The 22124-nt window shown below is 37.6% G+C and overlaps 1 protein-coding gene across 2 annotated transcripts in view; it reads right to left on the reverse strand.

The window, feature by feature from the left end:
* The window catches only part of LRPPRC (leucine rich pentatricopeptide repeat containing), a 92661-nt gene extending 71971 nt beyond the window's left edge, over positions 1-20690 (reverse strand). The window contains exons 1-11 of one of the 2 annotated variants that reach the window (XM_074818041.1): positions 20557-20690; positions 9959-10161; positions 6930-7052; positions 6094-6215; positions 5945-6003; positions 5089-5175; positions 4483-4609; positions 3334-3478; positions 2422-2564; positions 2035-2140; positions 1846-1953 (exon numbers count right to left, since the gene is read on the reverse strand). In XM_074818041.1, coding sequence (XP_074674142.1) covers positions 1846-1953; positions 2035-2140; positions 2422-2564; positions 3334-3478; positions 4483-4609; positions 5089-5175; positions 5945-6003; positions 6094-6215; positions 6930-7052; positions 9959-10161; positions 20557-20669 — 1336 coding nt within the window. In that variant the 5' untranslated portion in view covers positions 20670-20690. Of the gene's footprint in view, positions 1-1845; positions 1954-2034; positions 2141-2421; positions 2565-3333; positions 3479-4482; positions 4610-5088; positions 5176-5944; positions 6004-6093; positions 6216-6929; positions 7053-9958; positions 10165-20556 lie in introns of both variants that reach the window. The other variant, XM_074818040.1, reaches the window with a different exon arrangement.
* Positions 20691-22124: the final 1434 nt, after the last annotated feature.

Raw genomic sequence — 22124 nt, forward strand, 5'->3', positions numbered from 1 at the left:
CATGTTTTTATTATTAAATTTCAAAAAATGAATATGAGCTTACACATGGAAAAGAACAAGACAACTTGTTTCACTGCAGCAAGAATAATTTCACTGATTCTTCACTGCAGAAGAAATTCCTTAGATATTTTCTTATGTATTTTAAGAATTGCAAAATCACTGAATTTTGTAGGTATGCACACAGTAGTAATGTTCCCACTTGACAATTCAAACTCGCAGACTAATTACCAGGTTACAAAAACGTGTTTGCAAATCCACAGTATTATCATACAGCCATACAGAAGTTTAGGTATCCAATGCCTTTGCAAATAGAAAAAGAAAGGCTCTCTAGAAAATGGCAAAGAAGTTTTCTTCTCAATTTGCTTACATGACTTCCAGCAGTAACTACTAGCCAAAGCACAGTCAACTTCTACAGTGGGAGTCCAAATTAAGGCAACTTCTGTCCTTGCCAAAGACCAAAAAAGGTATGAAAACTGAAGTTTCTCTCTATGGTCAGCTATTGCTTCAGTTTTGGGAGCTATCTAAGAATATCTAAAACTAAAAATACTTCTGACATCTCTGATAACTGTGTTAGTGAGGTGAAGTTTTCCATGGAGTTACGGGAAGCATGTTTTTTCAGTAGGCAACATGCACACAGAGAAGTATGACGCTGATTCCAACTTACTTACTTTTGGCAACATTGTATCTCAAGTTAAGTCACAAAGTACCCAACTAAAACAAGGTTGTCAGACTTCTAAATATCATAGAACTTTCAAGCATTTGAAAACCTGGAAGAAGATAAACTTGGGAAGTAGTCTAGCAGGAACAGAGCCTAAGGAGTTAATAAAAACTGAATATTGTTTTCACAAAGGCTTTTTGAAAAAGACTTGAGACATTTTTATAGCCAGAAACAATTAGGGAATACTTGTTTCAGCATTTCTTCCGAACTGGAATGTGACTGTATATTTAAGATAAAATTGCGATATGAAGAGTCTGCTAAAAGCACTTTTTTTTTGTTTGTGCATTTTGTTTGTCACCCAGTGTCACACTAACAACTCTGCATCTCATTCTAAAGCACATTATACTGTGAGATAAGATGAAAAAGACAGTTTTTTGTTTCCCCAAGGGGGAAGTACTTCTGTTAAAAGCATCTTTTTACAATACCATTCTTTCTGAATTACCAATAACGCAAACCAAAGAATTAGATACTGTACTCTAAAATTTAATATTTGTTCAATTCTTATTCATATCCTGTAGGCATCCCCATGTGTAACAGGGGTAAGTATGCTAAATGCTTAAACCTACTTAAGAATCCCAAAGATTGAGCATTTCTGTCCTTCAATCAGTATGCTGTCAGGTCAGGCTCACACGTTCAGCAATGGAAGTTCTCCCGCAGTTTTTATTATTGTAACAAAACTCACATTTGGCTTATCAGGTAGATAAGAAGTTGGTTTGAAAAAAGCATTGGGTTTGCAGTCCAAGAGATCTATTATAACACAACCTTACTTTTAAATTCTTCTCTCAAATTTCAGTTTCTTCAAGAGTAAACTCTGTAAAAGGTAATGAGCAGCAAAAAGAACCAGTGGAAGGCAGAAAGAATGTGAAGAGTTAAAAAGACAATTAAACACTCTTTCACATCTTTCTATGCAAAGGTACTTTAAATTTGTAGAGCTGTACCACGATCAAGTAAGAAAGAAGATTTTAAAAAAGTGTTTCTGAAGGAAAAATTGTTTGCAACAAAGACAGACATGCAGCAAGGTCTTCGTTTACTTTCAAGAGTCTGCTGAACCTTGTAGCAATATTTTAATAAGGATTTGTGTGCTAGGTTTGAAATAAAGCTAGAGGAGCATTTATCAGATAACTAACCTTCAAGATTCTTCTCTTTCTGGAACGCAACTAGCAGTGGCCAGGAATAATGAGGTCTGAGTGGCAAGCCCTCCTCTTTCATCATCTTCATCACATCAATGGCCAAGGCTGAAAACATTCACAAGATAATTAAACAGTGACCAAGTACTTTAATTAAGCATACGTAAAATAACTAAATAAGCAGAGTACCTGATTTGTTGGCCTCCAAAGCACAACGCAAAATAAATGGTAATGGTGCTGAGTGCATTTTTGCTTCTTTTAACTCAGTACAAAATTGCTTCAGCTTGTTCATAGGCTGCAAAGAATTTCAAAAATTAAATATATATTTCAGTTTCTCAAATTGTTAAGAATATCAGACTCTTCAATGTTTAGGAAATGGATATTACACATGCCAAACATGATTCCTTTGTGAATTTCAATTTACTATGCAAATTGATATGAAATATTAAAATCCTTCTTTTATTCTTTAAGAACCATGCAAAAAACATATCGTTTTCCATCTTCACAGTTGCATTAAACTAAATAATTATACTGTTATTAGTATATTAAGAAAAAAAGTATTACTATTCTGCATACCATATCTCTATTTACACAATGTTGCAAGAAGAAGCTTCCCTGGTCCATATTACCACGTGATAAATGATTAAGAGACTTCAAAATATGGAAACTTATATCTTCGAAGCCATGAGTTATGAGAGTCAAACACAGGTTCATTGCATCTAGAAATTGAAAAGCAGAGAACAACACCATTAAAAAAGTGCATATAACTATTTTCACATTAAACTACTAAAATTAGTGAAAACTAGCAAAATATTTTACCAGAAACTTTAGCATACTTTTAAACATGATTAACCAATCAAATTTAAGACTACCTTTTTCAGAATTATTTATATTTCCCAATGAAATTCACTTATCCCATTAGAAGACCATGCCAAAAATTACAGAAGCATCACCACTGCAGCATGACAGAAGAATACTAAATAAGAGAAACGCATTTCTAGACACATCAAAAAATGGATTAAGTATAATCAACAGTTATCAATCAGATTACATATACTGGGATCCAAAAGTGACTTTAACTGTAAAGAAAAACTATATTCAGTGCTTAGTCTCCCTTTTTATGATATTCATAAAGAGCTGTCACAACAGGAATTACAACAGTGTTGTTTGAATAAAAGACTCCACACTTACTGCCTTCCTATAAAATCTTAACGAATTTTAGAAGTTAAAAAAGTGGATAGATTAATTTTTATACATAAATGATTAAAACTGGTTTATATTTAAATTTTATAAAATGTGATCTAAAGCAGCACAAACGAATCAACAAACCAATGGCAAAAATATTATATTCCCTAAGTATTCAAGAGAAAAGTACAAAATTCCCTATTTTTGGTAACCTTAGTTATTGTTGGGGGGAGGAAAAAAAAAAATAAAATGCTTTCCCTCTCCACCCTGAGTAGCAGAACACTGCTGTAACCAAGGACATACCTGGAATTAATTCCCTTTCAAATCGTATGCGTTCTTTAATATCTTCAATGTATTGAGGATATCCAGCCTTGGCAAGGCTAAAAATCACCTGCATCAAAATCCGATCCATAAGGTAACCTTCAGTCTTCTCAACCTCTTCTACAGTCTGTAAATCAGAAGAAATTTACCTTTAATAAACTCTAAAGTGACTCAAAACAGGATAAAAAAAGCTGGGTTTTTTTTTCCTTTTTTGAAGCCATGGGTTTAGATACATGGAATATGGTTGAGAGAATACCCAAGCTCTACAGAGAGGGCCTCAAACACCTTTAGACTGTAAAAAGAAAAAGGGACAGATAAAAGGGACGTAATAGATAGCTTCTCTCTAATATCTAATAACATATGAAAACACCAGAGGTATTCCCATTGTGAGGTGATTTTCAAAAGAAATTGCTTTGAAAAGGGGAGAATGATTAATCAAACTTTTTGTTAGTGTTTGGAAGAAGGTTGGTTGATGAAGATATGTTTAATTTGTAAGTCACAGAAAAATATTATGTTTCCCACATCCTCTTCCTTGATTTGGTCCTCTCCATCTGATACTACTTATTAAACTCAAACCAATTTTCTTTTCTCATTCCTTTCCGAATACTACTTTGATTTAAAAAAAAAAAAAAAGAGAATACTTGAAAAAAAAAAATCAGCTCCACAAAGGGCTGTAAGGCAGCATTATCTTATCCACACTTCATGAATATCTAAGCTGTTGGTATGAACTCTCAAAAAAAATTCAGTTTTACTGGCAAGATTTTGTGGCTTCAATGGGAGCAGGATAATCAACATTTACTTTCTGTTTATTTTTGTAAATAAATATATAACTCTCACACGTGCACTATGTGTCTCTCAAAAAACCTGAATTATTAAATCGCTCACTGGCAAACATATCTTCTCACAGTGAAAGGCAACTATCAGAAGACGAGTATTTTTTATAAAGTATGAGACTGCTTTCAGTTAACCAGCTATTCAGATAAAAAAAAAAAAAGTTGTTTAATTGGTGTGGACTGGGAGGAAACAAGTTATAAAATTCAGTATTATTCCTCCTGCATGGATAGAAAGCACTCCAAAGTTAAACTGAACAAAAGATCAAACAAGTTGTATTTAAACTCAAACTTGCAATACCTTTTTGATGCTATCAGCGTCACCCTTTTCAGCATACACATTCAGCAGGGATAAATAGGTGTCTGGACCTGGTTCAACACCAGCCGTCCTCATCACTGAAAGGATATTTTCTGCACTCTTCAAATCTCTAAAAGAATTCAAAAGAAAGACCCTCAGTAGATCTAATCATAAAAATGTTTATTGTGACTTCCACATTTCCTCATTAAATTAATTAGAATTGGAAACAAAGACTGCAACAAGCATAGAGAAACTTATTTTAAGTAAGCAAATCCTGAAAGGTGAAGGTGCAAATATTTTAATTATTGTATTATTTAAAATACTCTTTCAACTTTAACAGTTAGAAAAGTTCAAAATTAAGTGCAGCAGATTTTTTCCAAACAGCACAGAAGTACAGTAATTTATCTTGAAATCCAAGATTTTCAGACAAGAAAAAATCTACTTCCTTTGTTAAATAGCCCTGTTTTGCTTCAAAAATGTATAAAGACAGTCTTCTACATATTATTATTCAAAACCATCATACTATTCTGCAGCATGTAATTTTTCTGTACAGTATCACTCTATATTGTAGTAAAACTAAAAGAAAACAAAAGTAGTATTAAACATTACCCTGATCTTGCATGACCTTTCACAAGGCTACTGAATACTGCCTCAGTGATTGGGAGATCTTTGTTCTTCATAAATCCAAGGATCTTACTGCAAAATACAAGACAATGAATGATCAGATAATTTTTTCCTTTGAAAAGAGATTAGATATTTTTTTCCTTTGAAAAGATAAACTACTGAGCTATTGCTGCTCACTGGACAAGTACTGTAGCATCAAACAAAACCAAATCCTGATGCCACTGAACATTTGGTGATGCTGCATAACATGCTCATAATTTGGTCATTTTCATTTTTTCAGATGAATCGTATTCTTCACTCTGAAATATGCAGACACAAGGATGGGACTGGGTTTTTTTTATTTTTATCTTCCTTTTACTTATTTCTCATGCCCAGCAATCACTGTTGCAACTTAACCTTGCTAAAATTAAGATGTTAGATATCCAGCAAGCCCTGTGTAACAACAACAAAAACCAGAATTACTACTAGAATTGCTCCCTAGCCCACTTTGTTCTAAAATGCCTTTCCCAGTAGCCATTTTCTTACACAGGCAGTAAGCCTTCATAACCTCACACTTTTTCATGTCCGTTCTAGAAATGACAAAACAAGTTATTTTCTCAGCAACTTGAATATAATTTTGTTTGAACACACTGGTCTATCATTTATTTTTATTTTGCTTGTGTAGGTTCAAGATGTTTCTAAGAAACTGCCCTTTAGTGCTTGGTTAAAATATACTTAAACCCCTCTCTTTGCTTTGCTCAATTTATAAGAATTACACTGAAATGAGTTTTAATATTAATGGTAGGGAATATGAGAAACAGATTTTGTGGAAATCCCTTTAAACATAAATGCAAAAGAATACCTCGCTCCTTCAATGTCACCCTCATTGCAGTAAGCAGCAATCAACCTTTGGTATGTAACCTACAGAAAACAAAAAGGGGAAGTTAATGATTTCCATCCAATAAATAGATACTACTATTAAGAATGAAGATATCGTAAAAGGGTACCTACTCGATTGGGCTGCACATTAGCTTCCTCCATTCTGGCCAAGAATTCTGTCGGAGAAAATTTGTGCTCGTTCTGAAGGTAGACTTTAAGTAAAGCATTATAATGGCTTGTATCATACACAGCACCTAAGGAAATATTTCAACCACAGTTAGTGAATATAGATTCTCTAAATTCAACATGATTTTTATAGCTTTATCAGGTAATTAATTTCATATCAATTTTATTCTGTATGAGCTTTATGTATAATGAGACTGCTTCCTTTTATCCACCTTTGAAATACCGGACTATTTAACAGCACATGTGTTTATAAAAGGCTAAAACATAACAAGAGCACAGTAAAATCAATGTTCGTGTGCATGCTATTCCACAATCTCTATGGCTGTATTTACTTTACAGATTCAGCAATATTACTATCAAGCACCAATTCACCTATGCAACATCTGTAGATAAATGACTAACTTAAAATTTAAAAAAATCATCTGATAAAATATCTAGCAGCACTAGGAATACTCAGCCCACCAGATATCAGGGTAGTATCTAACAGAGAAGTAAAATTCATTCTTACAATGATCAAAATCAAGCAAAAGTCCAATTTAAGCATCTTACCAAAAAACTATCTTTAGATTTATTACTAACACCCCTAGATGTCAGTATAACTCCCAGAATAGGAAACAGGTCTCTCACCTGAATAATAAAACCTAGCATTTATTTGGTAATGAGTAGTTGCTGTTATAATCTAACATTTAAACACCATTAAAATACATTCAGTCTTCTGTCACAAAGACAGTAACTAACGCACATACCTCTTCTTGCAAGAGGGACTAACCAAACTAACTTACCCAGTTCTTTCATCTTGTCCCACATCATATGGGCTAGTTCTGTTCTTTCAGGTGACAATACCTCTGGTAAAAGAGCACCACAACTTCGCAACAAAAGCAAGGTCTGGTTACTCCCTGGACACCCTGCAAGTGGAACACAACCACAAGTTTCTTTATAATTATGCATTTAATATTAGAAAGAATATTCGAGACTGACCCGTTGAAATATTTAAGCATTTTGTATAGAAAAGAATCTTCTCCAAGACTGAAGATCTTTACTGAACAGGATACCCAAATGATTAAACAATGAAACTATTACGTGCTATCATGAAAAAGATTCACAATAAAAGATGCCATTTAGTATAATAACAAGCTCAGCTGAGCAGAAATGTTTAAAAATACAACACAAAATACTAAACTCAGATGATCTAGCACTTCAAATTTCCCAAGCCAACGTCCATAGATCATTTAATCCTAACAGGGACATAACTTTCTGTTAAATTTCTAAAATGGCAAAATACTTTATAGCTATCCCATAGTATTCCAAAACTGGTATTCAGAGACATTCCACATTTACATTTACACTTCTGCCCATGCTCAACATAAAATAAATGAGATCATTTACATCTAGAGAATAGCGAAGGAAACCGTAAGAATATCTACCTTCTCTGACTTCTACACTAGTACCAGAATATCAAAAAAGCAACTATAATCTCATCTGTCTTCCTTGGACTTCACTACCACTCTTGAGGCAAAGTAAGGCAGAGCTGCAGAATCTATCAGATTACCCAATAAACTGGAGACACAAAAATTTTTTCAATCACATCTTTATATGCAAACCCGGCAATTTCTAATAAAAAGGAGTTTCTTTAGGAAGCAGTATACTGTAAAGAAAAAAAAAAGAGTACAAAAATTTTGTCTCTTCCTTTACTATCAAAGAGAAAGGTATACTTCAATATTACCTTCAGTAATTTCATCTAACAAGAAGCACAATAAATATTCACATAAAACATAAATGATGAAAAAAATCTGTAAGGTTTTCTCTCTCAGAGACATACATGCAGACTTGAAAGATTCAGACTTCCAAAATTACTTAAAGTCTAAAGCACCACTAATGCTTTCTAAGTTACTTCCAAATCATCATGACAACACTCCAAAGTTGTGTATAGCCCAGCATAGAGGCAGGAGCTGTTGCCAGTAAAGATACCTCCAGCTGCTGCTGATCACTCTAAATGTATTTTTCATTTATACAAAGCTGTAGAAGCAGCTATATAGCTATAAATAATGGTAAAATAAAGTAAAAAGCCTCAACAGCAGAAAGCTATATACCATCTAGAATCAGATTTTCAGGTACCAAAAAAGACCAGCAAATCTAGGATATCACATAACTATGTTTCAAGAGCGTAACCTACAGCAGAAAAGTTATTTATACAGAATAAACTCCTCAGGGGAGAAACACAGGCAGTAGGGGGTTAAAAATAAGCAATAACAAGAAAAGAAATAAGTTAAAACATTGAGAGGGGGCAGGTACAAATTGCAAATGGGGAGTTGGACTTTGATTTGACTAACTTTTAAATCCCTGCATACAATTAGTTCACTCAATATAATGCCGATATGTGTTGGCATTTCACAATGCCAGTGTTACATTAGTGACTGAGTAGCTTGAAAGGCAAAAGAAACAGGAAAAGGTTTGGAGTATGAGTATGGAAAGGTGCAGGACAAGATCTACAGCAAGACCTTCTTTGGGCATTTTTCATGTTGTAATTAGAAATGGAAGAACAATACAAACACAGACAAATCATTTTAGGACGTCAACAGTAACTAACCTCCCACACTTGTGCTAAATTAGTTTTCAACATTATTAATAAAAAAAGGACTGAATTTCTCACATGAAAATATTCGTCATTTCTTTTAATAGCATCCTAGTTAAATCTCTTGAAGTTCCACACTTTTTTAAATATACATACACAGCTGAAGGAAACCACTATAAGCAATTAATCTTTTTGTTAATTTGACTTCCTAAAATCTGTGTAACTAATCAAAGATCATGAAGAACTGTGATTTGCAGATAAGCTTAGAGACATAAAATTCTTGCCAAGGCACAATCACAAATTATAAGTTTATACCTAAAAAAGACAAAGCAGTCAGAATCAGAAAGGTCATCACAAGCAAAATGAAAAAACAAAAAAGCTCAACAGAGAGAGAACATGAATTGAAGACAGCTTTTAAACAGCGAAAACTTTTAAAAGCGCAATCCCAGGTATACAAGCTATTAACAGTCCAGAGCAATACATAGCAAAGTTTAAAACTAAAACAAAACAATACATGCTGTCAATGATAGATATTGGCAGTAGTACTTGGTGAGTATATTTAGCAAGTATCTCCACTGACTCACCCTAGCTGGTACCAAACCTCATCAACTGTGCTACCTGGTTTGCAAAATATTAATATACTCTGGTTATTTTTAGCCAATGGGGTATTGAATCTGTCAGAATAAACAATGCCTCAGCTGTTTGTTTTATTCAAAAAAATAAAACTTTCTTGTCCTGAATATGCACAGCTACCTGGGAATGCGGAAACTTGGGGATCACCTCCGCGTTTCCCTGTATAGATCCATTTTAAAACGAATAACCTCTTAAGGACAACACGGTTTATTACAGACATTTAAAAAATATACAGTATAAAACGGATGGATATGATCCCTGTTCAGAGCGCACAATACAGTTATATGAGGAAGGTGTAACATTACCAGATTAAAAATCCAGAATAAGCAAAGCAATACGATAAGATTTCTTAAAAGTACACTGAATTTTTACAAGACTTATAAATGCCCAAAGACCTAAAAACCTGGAAAAGTAAACATGTGCATTCAAAGCAAAATAACATCTTTAAAGCATTTAAAGTCTGTTCATCAACCTATGCAACAAATTAAACAACACTCAAAGATAAAATATAAATTAGAACATTCAATTAATTTCCTTGGTTTGATGAATCATTATATTGTAGCTTTAAATTTATCTTTTATTTTGTTTTAACTGGAAGCAACTTACCTGATTTGCATATTTCATGGAAGATTTTTAGTAGAAGGGTTTTAGGGATGCGGCCAGTTTTCCTGACAGAGTTATCCAGTTTATTTAATGCCCAGTCAAACTGCCAGGTCTGTTTCGTTTGAATTTCTGAAATTGGTTCTTCTTTAACACTTCCCTCCTGTTGAGGTGCAACTGTAAGGAACCTTATTTGGTACATAATGTTTCTGCTTAAATGAAAAACAAACAAACAAAAAAATAGAGATTACACTTCTAAGAGTCATTTTTCAAATGCACTAGTCACACAACATCAAAAAGATAATGCACTTCTTGCTGATGAACAGTTTCTCAAAAACATTCCATATTGATATAAACAGACAAATACAGGTGATTCATGTCAGTGTCTATTTAAAAAGACATAGCCATGTATATTTTCTCACAGTTACAACTGTTTCTCTGAGATTTTCAGTGGGATTCACCTCATGAGTCAAATGCTTCAAATACTACTCCCACAAAAATAAAAATTCTGAAGTCGTCCAAGTGCTACAGAAGTCTATTGTCCCATTACGGCTTCTCACAAAAGCTTTCATATGCTTTTGAAAAATCACTCCAAGAACAGTCACAGACACCTCTTCCAGAACACAGCAAATCAAGGCAGCAAATCATATCGTTCTTTTAAATTTAAACACACAAAAACTAATGCAGAAGCCAGTGTTTTAGACAACAATGGCTTGAAGAATAACGGGATCATTCTCCATTCTGCAGAATTTACATTAACAAGTATGAAGCAGCCATCCTGCAATGTAAACCAAACATCAACACTGGATTTGTGTAAATATTTATTTTCTCAAAATAAAGTATGACAACAACAGGAAACATAATGAGAAAGTATTCTTATTTCCAGCTAAACAATAAGAACTTGCCTTGGTTTTGGTTTGTTTTTTTTTTTTTTTAAAAAAAAAGAACAAGCTGATGTACATAAGAATAAGAAAATAGTATTTGTGCCACAGTGGAATCATGAACAGTCTGTGCAGGTAAAATTACCATTACACACAACTGTCCTTACAACTACCTAAAATAAGCCACACTATCCTCCTTCAGAATCCTACACAAAGGAAGTAATACACGCTGGATGACAAAAAAGATTCAGCAACTTGTGAAATTGCCCTGCCTCATCTCTGGCTCTCTAGACAGCTCTTCAACTAAATTTCTGCAAGGTCTCTAGACTAGTTTAAAAAAAACCTAGTTGTTTTACTCCCTGCTGTTACAGATTCTCCAGGAGTCCTATGCAGTAATGGCAGCACTTTTTGTTGATGCAGTGTTGTTGTAACATCCAAATGAGATGTCTACAACTTAAACTCTTTAATAACACATAAATAGCAATACTCAGCTATGAGCTAGCCACTGGATAGCTAGAAGAATGAAACTGTAGTGATTGCAAGTTCTTTAACTATTTTGTCTTGAAGATACAGATTTAAAAAAGAAAATGGTATCATCCACTCTTATATACCCACTAAAAAAGCATTTTCAGAATACTTTGTCAGGTTGGAAAAAAATGGTTTGGAAGCAAACAGCAACACAGGGCTTACTTTCTTTGTAACACAGAAATTAACACTTTGATTTCCATTAACAATCAAAGCACAAGTGGACAAAACTCCTGTGCTTCAGATTAAATTTGAAATGTCTTTTTCTATAAAAATCTGCTATTGCTTTATAGTGTTTTCAAGTTACTGAATTAGATCTTATGCCATAGCACACTTGTAACCATAAACTGACATATACATTTCTTAGCTTAAGTCCCGCACTGTTTTAAAAAGCCCTCTTTGTAAGACTCTCCACATATCAAAAGTCACAAACATTTTAAAGCACTTGTATAGTTTTTTCAGATTAAGTATGAAGATAAAAACAGTATGTGCATGCTCAAAATATGCTGGTTAACAGCATGAGAGGACTCTAAACTTTCATTTGTTACTAAATTCTCCCTGCTTAGAATTTAGCATGATGCTGTAAAACATAAGTTTAGAATATTATACTGTATCAATTGCCACGGTTACACACTGTAGAATACTGTACTCTTATATGAAGTGTTATTTTTATGCACTAACTGAACCTTCTGAAAGATCAGCAGAATTGGGCATTTCTAGTTACCCCTCCACACCAGATATTATCAAATATGGTACTGGTGTTTCTGTTAATTTATACATTTTAAGGAATGTCAACATAGAAGTCCAAGTTTCAGTTTTAGACAGACAGGGGAAAACAGTATGAGAGTATAAAACAACCTGAGGAACTCTTAAACCTCCACTAGCATCCACCTAAATTACAATTATCAACCTGAAATATAATGTCTAGCATAAGACTCGGATGTACCTTATCATCTGTAGGCTTTCAGCATTTGAATAAATTACACTTTTAGCATGATTTAAGGCACTGAGTAATGCTAAGCCAATCCCACAGTAAGAATTTGTTAAAAATAACTGGCTTCAAAAGCTGGATGAAGGCAGGCATCTACTGTCTTGAATTTGGTTCTTAGCACTACAAATCAACTAATAACACAAAACTTAGGAGAAAATGAAAAAAAAAAAAAATGTTAAGAACTCACTATTCTAAAAGATGAAAGATTGTGCAGACCAGACAGACAGCTTCCAAAAAATTCAAACTTAACAAATTAAGGGACACAATATCAGGTTTGATTTCAGATAACCAAGTGAAGGACAGAAGAATGCAGTAGACAACTAATGGCACAACCTCCCCAGAAAAAGAAGCTAACAAAATTAAGCAGTTATCCATCAGGAATCTTCAACACCCTTGTCTGATTCTTCTTTACTTTTTAGAAGTTGAGAAAGAACACATGATTAAGGGGAATAAAAAAAAAAGAAAAGCAAGGACAAAAATCAAGGCCATGTTAACCATTTCAGTCAGGAAGTCACATAAAGAGGCTACAGGAAAGGCTTACAAATACAAGAAAGATGATTTAAAAAAAAATATAGATCATACACTGTTTAGCTTTCAAAAAATGTTAATTGCAACTGTACTATGTAAGTTTTACCATTTTACCATGACTAAATTATAACAAGGAGATGGGGGTGCAAGTGAGAATAGGAAAGAATGAGCTAAGTAATTTCTGGAAATATTAAGGTATGTTATATTTAAGACACATTAACAGAGTTTACTCAATCTTTAGTCCTTTGGAATTGCCTTCAAAAATTCATGAAAGTTCTGGGAAAAACAGAAGAATAATCAATAAAAAATATGGATTGATGTACAAGCTTCTGGCATTATGTTACCTGACAATAAGCAAAACAAGGAGATACAATGTACTTTTAGTTACAAAAATATGGGTGCAGTAGTTGTTTAAAAAATATTATTAATAATTAAAATATATAGATATAAAAAATTAAAATGTGCTGATCAATGTTTGTTGCAAAATTGGGAATATATTTTGTGAGACCCTAAGCTATGTCCTGATCCAACTGGGACAGGACTGATACGACCCATGCCCATTCAATGATTTCATTAACAATTTGGATGACAGAAGAGTTAATAAACTTATACAATTTGTAGACAACACCAGAATGGTTGCAAAATCTTAGAAGAAGAGCCTCAGACTTCGAAGTCATCTTGATTACTTGAAATGGTTTGAAATCAACAAAAAGGAAATTCAATACAGACCAAAGCTGTGCATTTTGGACAAAAAACACATGCAGAAACTTAAGATGATGTACAATTGGCCAGACAACAGTACAACTGAAAAAGTACTGAAAATAAGCCACCACTAAACATGAAACATCATGCAGCAAAAAAGAAAATTGCAAATCTTCAACTCCTAAGAAAAGCAATATAGATAAAATACAGAGAATCGTTCTGCTTGTCATGGGGCGTTTACTCACAAAAAAATAGGTTTAAAAGACTCATCTATCCCATCCCACTCTCCAAATAGAGAAGCAACTATACCAAATCCATCAGGCATCACACTGGTAATATTAATTGTTGCAATATTAATTGTAATTAAATATTAGAATAGGATAAGTTCTAACAAGTTCTAGACAGTCAAATTTTATCACTTGGAAACTTATGAAATAAGATTAGGAGTGGAAAAAACCCAAAATCTATCACACATGACCTTGGCACTGCTGATCCTACCTCAGTGCTAGATGTTAGATTATATAATCTTACAATGTAACCATATTTTTTCAATTATTGTAATTAACTTTGTCCAGAATTAAACGCTATGCTACACAGAAAAATGCATGATACTTCTCCAAGTACTGCAATGGATGCCAAGTATTTACTGTTAAATGGTATTTTAAAATTTTCTCCATGTGAAACATTATATTTGCAAGCACACGAAGCTGCTCAATAAATTTCAAACCTGTTTGGATCAGCATCCTGATTCTTCCCCAACATGTGCAATTTCTCTTTACTACGCTTCAGAACTGTGTTTTTTTGCAACTATCCAGAGAAGCTCAAAAGGATATATTAAGCCCTATAAAGTGATCTCTCTCCTACTCCCACAATCACAAGACTAGAAGTAGCTTTCCAATATTTGAGCCTTTACATAACTGTACCTTTAGACCATTTTCAGCTTTGTCTCTACAATGGTGAGGATTAAAAATGTAGACCTTGCCTACATCAGAGAAATTAACCAATTATGTGTTTGCAATCCCAACACAGAACCACCCACCATTTAGCCGTAACTTTTCATCTCCAATTTAGCTTACAATGTCTGGAAAGTAGATGAAGCTAAACTCAGAAAAAACTCATGCTGAGATGAAGCATGCACGGGGAAGCTAACTAATAAAATATTCCTAAATTTGCAAGAATTTACGAGAATCCCAGTACAGTACTTACATTTTCCATATTTCCTGAGCAGACCTAGAATCTAGATCTAGGCAGTGCCTTTGATTTCCTAGAGGTACACATCTTAAACACCTGCCTGAGTAAAAAGTGTCCCATCTTTCCCAAAAACTCAAAAAGTAAGTGGTTCCCTGGCAGCAGCAGCACTGGAAATTTTACTTTCTGTAAAACCTGACCAATTTCAAACATTCAAAAAAGGATTACAGAGCTACCATATGGATATTTGCCTCCCTTTATCAGAGCCACACTAAGGTAGTTGCTATGCTTTTTCTAAGAAAAGTACTGAATATTTTGTTCAGTTCTTCCTAAACTAAACAGGCAAAAGGTGTAGGAAATAAGGTTTCCAAATATGAGCCATGCTGAAGGTAGAATAATGGTAAATTTAAGCGTTAAAATTCATTACTATTCATAAAAACACTACAGACTTAACATTAGTTAAATTTACTAAATATAAGACTAAATATACCACCTGAGATACCAGCATGATTCACATGGCTCCTAAACAGTATTTCCCCCAATTTACTATGGTCACATACAAAAAAAAAAAAGGCCACAATGTTCAGGCCACTGTACCCTTGTTTCAATGAGATGCAGTAGGATCCTACAAGAACGGAAAAAATTTTATGTTTTTTCATTTAGACTATCTAGATATTCTTAGAGAGTATCTAAAAATTTTGCCTAACTGATGCACAAGAACCAAAGCAGAAAAACCTTGCTTTGTGCTATTTCTTATCTAGACATTTTATATCCGTTGGTAAAACACACACAACTGTGCAGTTTGTGAAAATTTACTACAACAGAACATTGCTTCAGTATTACCAAAAGCAAGTCTAGTGAATGCCTCCTCTGCATTTAAAGCCCATTAATTCTATCATTTTGCTAATGTGAGGTAATAAAGCACTCAATTCTAGATTTTTGTCCACTGGTGACGGATTGCTGAGTACAACAGTGAACAGCCAAAAGCAACTTGTTTGCAGCTAATTAAAAATAATCAAAAAGTACCATGCATTGAACCATGAATCATTTGGGTTTTTAACTTATGGGTTACCCAAAGCTCAAATCAAACCCCTCAGATCTAAACCAGGATTCTTTAAAAGGGGTATTCTTCCCATCTCACCAGCATGCTTCAATCTTGTACAAACACACCACAATGTACCAAAAGCCAAGTCTTTACAAAGACAACTTGAAAAACATTGCACATGGTACCCTCTTATCAACTTCCTCAGCAAACACTCCTCTGAACAGAACACATATCTTACCAAAAGCAGGTTTCATTACAGCACAATTTGCTGTCTGGGGAGATGCTCTTTTCTCTGCAGTCATGAAAACTGTTATTTAAACTTACTGGAGAGAATCTCAACAAAATAAGTGACAGGAAGGCCAAAGATGCCTTGCGAGACTTGCATATAGAGATTTCACTTGATTTTCCAGCTCAGCTATATGTTTATGATCTATGCCTTAAGAGCCTAATTCTCCTTTTCTCCAAGGACAGATAGGGTGTCGACATCAGGATTAGTGTCCTGGCACTCATACATCTAAAAGGGCAGTTCAGCACTACAGCTGAATTGATCTAATATCACAGTCATCACACAGGGTTCCCTCTTCTCCTTTTGCCTGTGGTCCCACTCTTTTCATCAGATCCTTACCTGATACAATAAAATCCATCCATCTGTCAGAAAACTTTTTCCTTGCAGTCTAGCAAATTATATCAGCTGAGTAACAGGTCCAAGGAGGACCCTGATTTAGAGCAGGACAAGTTGGCCAGCAATGGAAGGGTGGTCAGTGAGAAGAACTGAGTCAATAGCCTTCCTCCCAGCACTAGCTTTCCCACAGCAGCAAGGTGTAACAGCAAACCATAACATAATCACCTAGAGTGTGTAGAATAAAGTCCCCTTTTATTACTTATAAATCTACTCTGAACACTCGTCAACTGAGAGGTTTGTTACAGCATTCTCGACAGTCAGCTACAAGCAGCAGATTTAAGCATCTCTTCCCTTAGCGAAGCTTCTGTGAACAAACTTCCAGCAAATAATCTGTACTACCTAAATCAGTGCAGTGCTAAAGCGTGCTGTTCTAGATATGAAGTTTGTTGTATTTGTCTGTCATAGCTTATTTATCTTGTTGTAATTGCATGCCATGAGAATGATGACATATAGCAGTATATTTCACATTTCATACTAGAGGCAGACAAGTGAAATAGTAAATTTGCTTTAGATCTAATTTTCTATGAAATGCTTCTCAATCACCCAATGCAATCTGATATCCGTGTACTGTCCTAATCTATTTTCAGAAGAAGTTTAGACTAAACCAACACAAAATTAAATGGGAAGCACTCCCAGAGTATATTGCATTGGCTCAACTATGGTGTGGCAACATGTGGCAGAGCACCAGGAACCATCAGTCATTGCAGGGAGACCACCTTCATCTTGCATATCCACCCTGTCCAACTGTGGTCAAAGTCGTCACTCCACCATAGGTGCCCTTCAAAGTACTGACACATAAGTATTTATGAAGTATTGAAGTATAAGTATTGAAGCCTTATTTGGATGAAGAATAGCTTCTCCATCCACTGCATATCATACTGGCTCTGAGCAGAAAAGCAACATATTCTGAATCTCTAAAATTACATAGGCATAACAAACAGTCCAACCATCATTTGCGTACTCTACAGTTCGGCAGTGGTAGTTAGGACTTTCCTGGAAAAATCAGAGCAATATGATGCTTTGATAAAATCTCTGCTTTAATATGAATGGTTGCAGTTTCACATCTCTAAAGAAATTAACAGATTTGCAACTTTTCTGTAACCACTGTAATGAAAGTGTCAAATCTGCCTCTGAACTGACTTGATTCTAAAGCAACTGTAACAAGCACATAGAAACCTATAGTAATTTACCCAGTTCTCTTGTGAAATGCTAGACTGTTTCTTGTTATTTATTTACTCTTAAAAATGTGGGTTTTCTCCCCCACTATTACAATTAGAACTTCATCAACAGATTCTGGAATTTACTGCAGCGAACCGCATTTCACTCTCGAAATACCATTTCAAGACCTGAACAGCGAGTACAGCAAGTCTAAATGATGTCCATGTCATTCTATTCTTCAAAACAGGTCCATTTCCAGAAGTTAAAGCTTAGGTAGAAAAAAACAACAACAAGTTACTTAAGATAAAAAATAAAATGAGGTTATATGCTTATATGTGCAATTTCAGCTCATAAATGTTACCTCTGCTTTACACTTTGGTCCTAGAGCATCACTTGTGCACTAGGATGCATCAACCCACATAGTAAAGTGACAGTAAGACAAAGATTTTAGAAGAAATATTAACTTAGGAATTAAATTACTGGACAGAAAGAATGTACAAATTTAGATGTGCTGCTCAGTCTTACTCCAATATAACTCAGTTTAGACTGAAATCTAAAAACTGTGAAATAAATACTGCTGCCCTTTCCTGTGAATGGGTTCTCGACCAAGCACCTTTCCCATGGTTAACTAAACCTAGCCTGAGAATTAAAGAGTTTTTAGCATAATCACTAAACTATCCCACATATGACCCCACTTATACTTGAAAATATAGAAGAGTATACTTTGGTGCAAGAAAAAAGTATCATGGTGGGGGAAGTAGAAAAGGAACCAAAAATTCAAAACCCAGCTGCTGGAGACAAATTATCATTGCATAAAGCACTTTAAGTCCTTTCCAGGAATGCAGTTCAAAAAAAAAAAAAAAAAAAAAGCACTGTTTGTCCTTCATCAAGTTGTATGCAAAGTTCTGTGAACACTACATCTTGCAACAAACTGATTTAGGAAATTAAGCTTCCAGCTGATGAAAACAAGTATCAGCTGGATTACCACAAGGTAGAAAAGTTTTTTTGTGACTTGACACTAACTAAATGCATGGTTCTGCCATACAGCAGATGTCTTCCCAGTTCCTGGTCCTTCCTGCACAAGTCTACTCCATCCTTCACATCAACTTTAGCATTTAATGATCTGTTGCACTTCAGCCACTAAAACTAGCTGAATACTATATACTTTTTTAGGTAAGATTTCTGTCAGACTACTGAATAAAATCAGCTCACAACAGGTTCAATAACCACTAAAGCTGGTGCAGGTAGCAATAACCTCCTTATTTTGACGGTGAGACTTCCCTCTAGGAGTTGTCTATTGCTGACTCTGTTCTGACCCTTCTCCTGAACCAGCTCTGGAACTCACCAAGTCTCTGCTGAACATATTTATCTAGAATGGCAGAGAAATGTTCTGGCTTTCTACCAGGCACTGAATTTACATTGACTTAGAGGGACCACCAGAGCTACAATGAGGCACCTTCCCACCCACCTGCACTGGATCCTCACTGGGTTTTGCAAACACTGGAAGAAATACAACAAACAATCATATCCTTGGTGGAAACAGATCTAAACTTCTATTTAGCTAGGCATTTATATTTACAGATTATTTATAATTATTTTAATTTTATAGAAATTTTTAGTTAACAACTAATTATCACAGAAAAGTTATTTAACATAAATGAAAGCTAAGCATCTCAACCCATTCCCAACTCCCTGTTTTAAGACTTAGAAACTGGACATGGTGGAAACCAAAAATTTAACCCCATCAAGGCTTAGAAGTCATAAACAAACCTCTCTCTCATTCACAGGCAGTTTGAGAACGTGTAGATAATGAACTAACCCCAATGTTAAAAAAGTTTGCACAAATCTTCATGTAGTTGTAACACCATACTCACTACATTAAATACAAAAACTAAATACCAAACTTTGACATAGCTACAATTTGCACAAGGTGCTTCCTTCTTAGGACAAGTAATTAAGGAAAAAATTATGGAAGCAACTAGTTTGCCTGTATAACAGAACACCAACATCACACTCATGATTAAAAAAAAAAAGTGCAGGCAAAAACCCCTGAAATACCGTGTGTCCTACAAACATGGATTCTGTCATGTTTCTTCATGTACTCAGGGCTGAGACTTTTGCACTTCTACATCCAAGACGTATGTGGCCAACACAAAAAGCATCCCAAATGTAGATCTGCAGTGCACCACCACTGGAAAGAAAGCTCAGCTCTCCCAAAACTAACTTTTTTTTTATTAAGGAAAAAAAAAGTATGTACTCTTGTTAAGGAGAGATTGTGCCTCCAAACTTCCTGCGGGGCATCAACCACATATTAATGTGGTCAAAACAGTGACAGCGATGCACACAGGTGGGGTGAGTTTCCATCCTACGTGCCTGATGGAAGAGAGGGAACCACAGCAAAGGAATTAAAATATTCCTTCTGATCACTGACACAGCCGAGTGACGAGCACGGGAAGAAGCCCAGATTCCACCTGGGCGGACAATCACTGCTGACCTCCGCCTGCTCTCTCCCCCCTCCGCGCTTTCTGCCCCGCTACAGCAGCACCCTGCGGGGGACGGTGCCCCTCGCTCTTCCCAGAGGAGAGCCCTCGGCTTTCGCTTGAGCCCAGCGAGGCCCCACTGCGGAAGCGCCGGTCAGCCCCCGCCGACCCAGCCGGAGGAAACCGGGGCACCGCCGCGGCCTTTGACCCCGAGCTAACCCTGCCGCGCACACGCGGCGACAGGCCGGGCCGGGCCGCAGGGCTCTCGCCGGGGGGCGGCGCAGCCGGGGGCAATGGCCGCGGCCGCGCGAGGCGGCCCAGACCGCAGCGCCCTTGGGGACGAGGACCGCCGCCTCCGCCGGCCCCGTCGCCTCAGCGGCCTAGCCGGCCCGCCGGCGAGCAGCCCCGCGGCGCAGGGTCTCACCTGGCGGGGGCCGGCGGGCGGGCGGCGGCAGCAGCAGCGGGGGGGCGGAGAAGGGGCAGAAGGCGCGGGCAGAGCGCCCGCAGGCGCCCGGCAGAGCTCAGCAGCGCAGCCATGACCGACCGCCGCGCGCGCCGGACGCGGAGAACACGTGAGCGGGGCACCGCGCTACTGCGCGCGCGCGTCAGAGGGCGAGGGGGCGGGAGGGGCGGGCGCTCCGCCTCCGCCGGCTCACGTGACGGGAGGAACCATTCCCCGCGGGGGGGGCCACCGGCCCCGCGCTCGGCATGGGCCCTCTCACGGCACCGGCGTGCTGCCAACGCACACCCCGTGCCGCTGATGGTACATCCCACGCAAGGTCGGTGGCGCGGGCCCGACGCCGGGTGGGGTCGGCCGCAGCCAACCCGGAGCCGCGCCGGCGGAAGGTGGCTGGGGGGCGCCGTTTGCCGGGGGCGGGGAAGCGCGGGCTCGGCGAAGCGCGGGCTCGGCGCCTCTTGCCGCGCTCCTGGAGGCGGCGGGAAGTCGGGGGAAGCACCGGCTTTCCCGGCAGGCGCTGCCGGGAGTCGGGCACCGCTGTGCGCGCCCTCCCCGCGCTTCCGCCGCAGGTGTCGGTTGACCCCGGAGGGCCCGTCCTTGCCCGCGGGGGGAAGTCACGCGGGCGGCGGGGCGCGAGCGGCGCTGTCGCCGGCGGCGGGGCGCGGGGGGGGGGGGTTCGCCTTCCCCTGGGCTGAGCGGGGGGGGGGGGCGTGCGGGCCGCGCCGCGGGGGGCTCCCGGCGCTGTGGAGCGCGGCGGCGGCTGTCCCGGGGGAGAAGGGCGGTGGCCGGTGGCTCCCGCTCGCTGTGGGGTTGAGGCGAGACGGAGCTGCCGCGCCCTCTGGGCTGTTTCCGACACCACTAAAGCCGGCACCCGGCAGGTGACGTGCAAAAGCGGAAGAAAAGCCCATGTCCCTCAGCCTGTGCTTGTCGATAATAAGAAAAACTCCGCCTCGACCGTGCCACTGGCTGGTTTGTAGGTGTTGCTCCAAGAAAGCAATACTCGTGTGTTGGGCGGTCAGCCTCTACAGGGGCCTCTGAAATTTTGTCATCCCCTACTGCCTTCTGGGAACGAAATAGGAGTGAGGGGCAGAGGGAAAAGAACCTTAATTAAAAAACTTTTTAATGATGAATTTCTGCCTGGGCTTGGTTATATTTGCCACGCTGCTGTCTGCATCAATGTTTCGTTTTAGCATGTAAGTTAAGCTGGTTCCTGTGACACAATTTTAAAACATTAACTTAGGTAGTTACAAGTTAAGTGTGTGTTTTCATACAAAGAAACTTGTAATTGTTTTTGCCATAGATTGCAAATAATTGGGGGGGAGATTGGTTTTTATCATATCAACTGCAGTCAGACATTTCTGATTACTTGGAAAGACTTGTCAAGTCTCCTCATCAAGATGCGAAGGGCCCAGTTTTTAAGTTATAAACACCCACTTTTGTTATTGATAAGGAAGTCCTGCATGTTCAACACTTCTCATCACCAAGCCATAAGGCATGACTTAGGCTAGTAAGGCAATATTTGTAACGTCACTGCT

The sequence above is a fragment of the Strix aluco genome, chromosome 3 (genome assembly GCF_031877795.1).
Source record: "Strix aluco isolate bStrAlu1 chromosome 3, bStrAlu1.hap1, whole genome shotgun sequence".
In the NCBI taxonomy this organism is placed as follows: Eukaryota; Metazoa; Chordata; class Aves; order Strigiformes; family Strigidae; genus Strix; species Strix aluco.